This window comes from Pipistrellus hanaki (assembly GCF_964339955.1).
Source record: "Pipistrellus hanaki genome assembly, chromosome: 12".
Lineage (NCBI taxonomy): Eukaryota > Metazoa > Chordata > Mammalia > Chiroptera > Vespertilionidae > Pipistrellus > Pipistrellus hanaki.
This window is the reverse complement of record NC_140514.1, coordinates 19,347,078-19,354,246: the sequence shown is the minus strand read 5'-3', so window position 1 is coordinate 19,354,246 and position 7,169 is coordinate 19,347,078. Positions and strand designations below refer to the sequence as shown.

Below are 7,169 nucleotides of genomic sequence, written 5' to 3'. Positions count from 1 at the left end.
TCTGCCTTCAGCAAGCAGGTGTCTGACCATGCAGAGCCACATACACTGTCCCCACCAGGTGGGACTTCCTCCCACTTCAGGGTCTCCCCGCTGCTGAGCCTTGCTTCCTCCTCTGCCAGGGGCAGCACCGATGCCCCCCTCCAGGCTGGGATCAGAGACCCGGGGCGGGGCATCAGCCAGTGTGGGAAGGGAAGGGAAGGGAAGGCGTGCCTTGGGGTTCCTCTTTGCTATCAAACAGGAACCCTGGGTGTTTCTCCGTGGCTTCTTCGAGGATACCGATGAAAACCCCGGCATCCTGACTCATTGCGGCGGCAGCTGATGGGGAGCACTCATCCCCGCGCCCTCCTGGAAGCAGACAGAGGGCACCCTTCTCTCCAGCTCCACGGCCCAGGCAGCAGCCCATGGAATCCCATAACCTGAGCTCTCCCCTTCCCCGCTGCCTCCCGGCCTCCTCCTCCCCACGAGTGGCCGCGGTCCTGGCGCCGGTGCTGGGCGTGGAGTTCGTGCTGGGCCTGCTGGGCAACAGCCTGGCCCTCTTCGTCTTCTGCGCACGCACGCGGCCCTGGACCGCCACGGTGGTGCTCTTGGCGAGCCTGGTGGCGGCGGACTTCCTGCTGGTGGCCAGCCTGCCCCTGCGCGTGGACTACTACCTGCACGGCGAGGCCTGGCGCTTCGGGGCGGCCGCCTGCAGGGCCAGCCTCTTCCTGCTGGCCGCCAACCGCTCGGCCAGCGCCGCCTTCCTCGCGGCCATCGCGCTGCTCCGCTACCTGAAGGTGGTGTGGCCGCACCGCGCGCTCAGCCGGGCCTCGGGGCGCGCGGCCGCCGGGGTGGCCTGGGGGATCTGGGCGGCCATCCTGCTCCTGCACGGGCACCTGCTCCTGGCCACCCCTCCCGCGGGGTCCTGCATCAGCTACCAGCTGGCCGACAGTCCCGGGGCCTGGCTGCGCTGGCACCAGGCGCTGTACTTCTCGGAGTTCTTCGTGACCCTGGCGCTCATCCTCTTCGCCATCGCGAGCATCTGGCGGACCCTCCGGCGGCGGCGCCGGGGCCTGGGTGGCCAGGCGGGCCCGCGGCGGGCGCTGCGGGTGCTAGCCGCCGTGGTGGCCGTCTACACCGCCTGCTTCCTGCCCAGCGTGCTCTTCGGCGCCGCGTCCCTCGTGGCCTTCCGCCTGCGCGCCTGCCGCGCCCTGGATGTCTGCTCGCAGCTCTTCCACGGCTCTCTGGCCTTCACCTACCTCAACAGCGTGCTGGACCCCGCGCTGTACTGCTTCTCCAGCCCCAGCTTCTTCCGCCAGTGCCAGGCCCTGCTGGGCCTCGGCCGGGGCTCCCAGGGCCCTGGGAGCGATGAGAGCTCCAGCCAGCCCCCTGCCCGCGCCCAGGAGGCCTCCAGGAGGTAGAGGCCTCCAGGAGGTAGAAGCTGCAGGTGCAGGGCTCCCCGGAGGTCCCGCTGGAGTGAGGGGCTGGAGTCTGCGGCTCTGCACGGGCCTGGCTCGGAGGGACGAGGTCACTCCTGGACTGTTGTCCGCAGAGACTGCCACCACCAACTGGACAGGGGACACCTGCAGGAGCCAGGTGGGTGGCAGGGAGAGGAGCAGTCGTGGCCTTTCCGAGACGTGTGTAATCCCTGGTGCCACCCGGAGGGCAGGAGGAGTCTGATGGCAGGAGCTTTCCCGCAGATAGAGGGCTGGCTGCACAGCTGCCCAATCCCGCCCGGGCCCGGGTCCGAGCTGATGGCTGAGAGCAGCTGCATTTTCTCCTGTGTCCCTTTCAATAGGAATAAACTTCCTTTTGAAAATGCAAGCCTCTCTTGGCTTTCTGAAGGAACCTGAGTAAAGTAAATGTCTTTGGGTCCATCCGGTCCTGGCACCAGTAGGGTCAAAGGGAATGCCCCACGGTGAAGGGAAACTCTGGGGACAGTGTGAGGAAGCCATCCGGAGTGCCGGGCTTCTACTGGAGCCCACAGTGTCCTCAGGATCCTGGGAGGACACCCCTGCGGAGCCCCTGGGAGGCCCCACAGCCCTGCTGAACCCCTCCCCCACAAGGCCCCAAAGCCCACTGGGCCCCCGGGAGGTCTTACAGCCCTGCTGGGCCTGGGGGGCTCAAGGTCAGAGTTTATTGTCTGCCTTTGTAGCTTAGTGTTTGGCTACTGGTGGGTGCCCAGTAAATGCTGGATGATTAGTGGCCACAGGCCCATCAACCCAGTCCTGCCTGCTATCCTCCCCACCCCCTGTCCCGGCACAGAAGTCCCAGGAGCAGAGTCATGGGTTCCAGTTGCTTGTCCCTCTGAGTGACAGCAGTTGACATTCAGAGAGAATAGGGCGCTGTTCAAAATCCACACCAAGTAGACAGCCCGCCCAGGGACCTACACTATTTGGAACCCGGATGTAGAAACGGGGCCTTTATTCAGCCTGCCTTCAGCTCACTTCATACTACCCCGGGGAATTGCCCTCTCATTTGTAGACAATCCTGCACTTCAACAGCCTGCTTTCTCCCCCATGTTTTCTCCCCTTCCCCGCCCTCTTCTCCCCCCCCCCCCCCCCCAATTACTGCCTCCCTCACTCATGCTCTGGCCGTATGCCCCGGGTGGGGCTGCTCGAACAAGTGCTCAGTCCCCAGCCTCCAGGAGCATTGGAGCAGAGGGCGTCCCTGGGAGAGGCAGCAACAAGAGTGGAGGAGTGGAGCAGGAGGCCCCGGGGGACAGAAACATGAGGAGATAGCGTGGAGGGCCCAGGTGACACCCCTTTCTATCACTTGGGCTGGGTTCTTCCATCTGTGAGTTTCTGGGAGAGACAGACCTGCAAACAGATCGAATGCAGCCCAAGCCAGGATAACCCAGGGTACCCGAGGGAGCAATGCGCCTGAGAGCACAGACAGAGCTAGTAACTCTGCCCCGTGTCAGCGAGGCGATGCGTGGGAGTGAGTCCTGGAGGATGAGGAAAAGAGTGAAGGGAACAGCGTCCCTGACGAGGGGAAGAGCATGGACAAGGGCACAGAGCTGTGAAGTGACTCAGTGCGCAGAGAGGGGTGAGGAGATCACTGAGGCAAGAAAGGAGGCGGCCTAGGCACTGAGTTAGGAGACAGGACCCGCAGGCTGGGCCCTGCGAGCTCAGGAGCCTGGATTGGCCCCAAGACCATCAATATGGCAGGAAGGAGAATATGTGTGGGTTTTTAAGAAGTCAAAGATGATTTGTTAGGCATTTTGATCAGCCAACTCTGGTAACGCTGTGGACAGACCGGGAAGGAGGAGGCGGAGTTGACCCACATAGGAAATGGTCTGTATTCCAAGCAAGGACCTGAATAAAGGCAGTGGGGTGGGGTGGGGGGACTGTGAAGGGACAGCATGGGGCACAGTCTAGGTAAGGAAGCAGGGGACTGTAGGTGATGGATGGATGGTGACACACTGAGCACATAAGTAGCAGAGCAGACTGGGAGGAGCAGGTAGAGTGAAGACAAGTCGGAGGACCTCCAGGTAAACATGTACAGTCATCACTCCGGCTGGAAGTAGGATTTCAAAATCTTCCTCTTACTAATTCGGAGTTGAGCTTATGGGAATGGATGGGGTCACCTGAGGAAAGAGTGAAGAAGACTAAGAATCATCCTTTTTTTTAAAAAATCCCCACAAGTAAGACACGTAGAGGAAGACCCAGAAGTAAAATGCCCAGAAGAAACCTCTAATAGGAAGGAAACCAAGGATTTTTGCAGTAAGAACATAAAAAGGCAAGGCAATCTCTCTGCTCGAGTATAGAGAGTGCCCATTAAAAAGAGCAGAACGGAGGCACCTTTTACGAGGTGAAAGCCAAACATAAAATACGCAGACAGGCTGCAAAGTGCTTCATTAAAAAAATAAAGCACTTTCAGAACTCCTAATTGCATGCTGAAGAAAGCTGATCTGAAAACGAAAGGATGTGACCGGCCAGTGTGTCTCAGTGGTTGAGCATTGACCTGTAAACCAGTGGTGGTGGTGGTTCGAATCCGGTCAGGGCACATGCCCGGGTTTGGGGCTTGATCCCCAGTAGGAGGTGTGCAGGAGGCAGGTGATCAATGACTCTTTTTCATCGTTGATGTTTGTCTCTCATTCCCTCTCCCTTCCTCTTTGAAATCAATAAAAATATATATTTTTTAAAAATGAAAACAAAAGCCGAAGCCGGTTTGGCTCAGTGGTAGAGCGTCGGTCTGCGGACTGAAGGGTCCCGGGTTCGATTCCGGTCAAGGGCATGTACCTTGGTTGCGGGCACATCCCCTGTAGGGGGTGTGCAAGAGGCAACTGGTCGATGTTTCTCTCTCATTGACGTTTCTAGCTCTCTATCTCTCTCCCTTCCTCTCTGTACAAAATCAATAAAATATTTTTTTTTTTTAAATGAAAACAAAAGCGTGTGTTTGACAGTCTGTTCAAGTATCTTGGATTGAAAACCTGGATTAACAAACCATTGTCTGGTACTCTTCACACAAGCTTTTTAAGAAGTGATAGAATGGCCTTAACTGGTTTGGCTCAGTGGATAGAGCATCAGCTCTCAGACTGAAGGGTCCCAGGTTCAATTCCAATCAAGGGCATATATCTTGTTGCAGGTTCCCTAGCCCTGGTCAGGGTATGTGCTGGAGGCAACCAATTGATGTGTCTCTCTCACATTGATATTTCTGTCCATCTCTCCCTCTCCCTTCCACTTTCTAAATCAAAGGAAAAATGTCCTCGGGTGAGGATTAATTTTTTTAAAAAGTGATAGACTGTCTTTTGGATAAAATTTAATAATATGCAAAACATGTTCTGTATTGATTATAGATTCATAGATATGCATTAATTGTGTAAAATCACACATTCGGGGTTATAAACACCAAATGAAAGAGAAATGCTTGCTCGTGAAATGGAGGAACATGGGAACGGGGTTCACAGGTGACCCACCACTGTAACTGAAATTGTCTTTGTAAAAAAATCTGGAGGAAAGAACTATGAGCAGTATCTGAATGTTACTTAGCTTTCCTCTGGGTAGCGAATGATGGGGTCAGTGTCCTGAGCTAAGAAAAGTAATAGGATGACAACAGCTTCCAATGCTCAAGAAAGTTCAAGTGCGATGACTGAAAACAGTGTCGGGTTTGGCAATTAGGTCACTAATGCCTTTATCGACAGCAATTTCAGTGAGTGGCTGGGAGGAGGGGCAGGATGGAAGCCATAAAGTGCTATAATGGGTTGAGAAATTAATGAGATTTGAAGCAATGGAGACAACACTTCCCTCTTCCCAATGTGCCTGCCAGCACAGGGAGATAGGCCAGTAGCTGCAGGTGAAGCTAAGTAGAGAACAGAAGTTGTGGTGGTTGGATTGTTCTGGTTGTTGTGTTGACTAGATGGGGAAATTTAAATCCAGTGGTGGGAGAGGGGAGAGAAAGTGAAAATGAGGGGAGAGGGGAGAAAATGATGATAGAACAAACACAAACACTCTGCCCAGGCCCTGTGCTAAGCACTGTACAATTTATGTAGTCCTTATGAGGTAGATACCATTATCCTATCTTATAGATGAAGACACTGAGGCACAGAGAGGCTTAATAACTTGCCCAAGGTCATATAGCTAGTAAGTGACAGTCTGGTCAGAGTCAGGACATTCTACCGGGAAAAAAAAAAGGGGGGGGCGGTGCGGGGGTCAGGAAGGGAGGGATTCAGCATGTGGGTGCCCGAAGGGTCCTCTAGAGGCGCCGGGTGCCTCCTTGGGCTGTTGGGGAGGGACTATTGCATACAGAGGGCCTTGGGGCGGAGGGGAAGACAGGTGAAGGGATTCTTAGATGGCTTGGCTCTGGTGTGTGTGTGAGGGCTTAGGGAGTGACAAAGGGCTGGAATAGCTGGTTCTGAAAATGAGAAAACAAGCTCCTGACCAGCTGACCGGCGTGGCTCAGTGGTTGAGTGTCGACGTATGAACCAGGTCACAGTTCGATTCCTGATCAGGGCACATGCCCAGGTTGCAGGCTCGATCCCCAGTGTGGAGTGTACAGGAGTCAGCGATCAATGATTTTCTCCCATCATTGATGTCTCTCTCTCCCTCCCTCCCTCTCTGAAATAAATAAAAACGTGGTGTTGTGGTTTTTGTTGTTGTTGTTGTTTTGTTTTTAAAGAAAACAAGCTCCTAGCGAACATGTAGAAAGGTCACTAAGCAAGCAGCACAAAGGCCCCTGGGGAGTCGGCACCCACAGCTGTGGGGCAGCAACAACCCCTACAGGTCACATGGTTTCCTCCAGTGACCCCTGCAGTCCAGGAGCAAGATCGGAACCTCCTGAGGAAGTTTGACCATAAAAAACCCAGTCTCGGCAATGGAACTTAAGGTTGTACACCTTGGCAGGTAGGGCATGGGACACTCTGAGCTCTACAGATCAGCTTCCAGAAAGAAGGAATTATTCGAGTCAGGATGAAAAGTCTAGATAAAAAGACACCAAGAACCACGGGGCACCTTAGAGATTCCATGGTGGGGGTCGGGGGAACTCTCTCTCTCTCCCTCTCACAGGTGCTCCTCCCAAACACGGGCTGGAGGAGCCCCAAGTGAGACTGCAATGGCCCAGCACAGCAACTGAGGCAGAGTGTGCACAGCGGTCAGACAGGCTGGAACCAGTAAGATCCGCACAGAGAATAACGTCTACCAGGCAGGCGCCTAGGAAAGAAAGGGAGGATGCAGGGCATTTGATCAGGTTCCTTTTGCCTTTTGAGTCAACTCAGACATTGCTATTTTTGCCTCTCAGGCCCCAGGGGGACGGTCTGAGTCAAGGGTGCCGGGCTTCTGTCTGTGGGATATGCAGCTCCTGCGGCCACTCCTTTTGCACAGGAGCCTTCCCCAGGCACCAGGCTCAGCACCGCCCTCAGCCCACCCCCCCGCGGCCGACACCGGGCAGAGCAGTGCCAAGTGGTTGATGGGCAAACGTCTGCCTGTTGCTCCTCACAGGGTCTGGGGGACACAGGGTCAAAGGCCACCTATGGGAGTGACCTGGCCTCCCAAAACCTCCATTGGCTTATGGGACAGCGGAAGAAAATGCAAACCCGGAGGGTCTCAGCATGTGGGGACGTCAGGTCGCTGGCCTGGCCTGTGACTCCCCCAGGCCCTCAGCTATGCGGGGGATGCAGCACCGGAGACCAGGGTTCTGCGCACACACCCCGACAGCTGAGCCGCTGTCCCAGCAGAGGACAGCATAACCAGGCG

At 55.7% G+C, this 7,169-nt stretch overlaps 1 protein-coding gene across 1 annotated transcript; it reads left to right on the top strand.

Annotated features, from left to right (window-relative positions):
- Positions 1–401: 401 nt before the first annotated feature.
- On the top strand, positions 402–1,397 carry OXER1 (oxoeicosanoid receptor 1; the record flags this gene model as incomplete). Its single annotated transcript, XM_084900955.1, has 1 exon — positions 402–1,397. The coding sequence occupies one exon, from the start codon at positions 402–404 to the stop codon at positions 1,395–1,397; it is 996 nt and encodes a 331-aa protein (XP_084757081.1).
- Between the last annotated feature and the right edge of the window lie 5,772 nt (positions 1,398–7,169).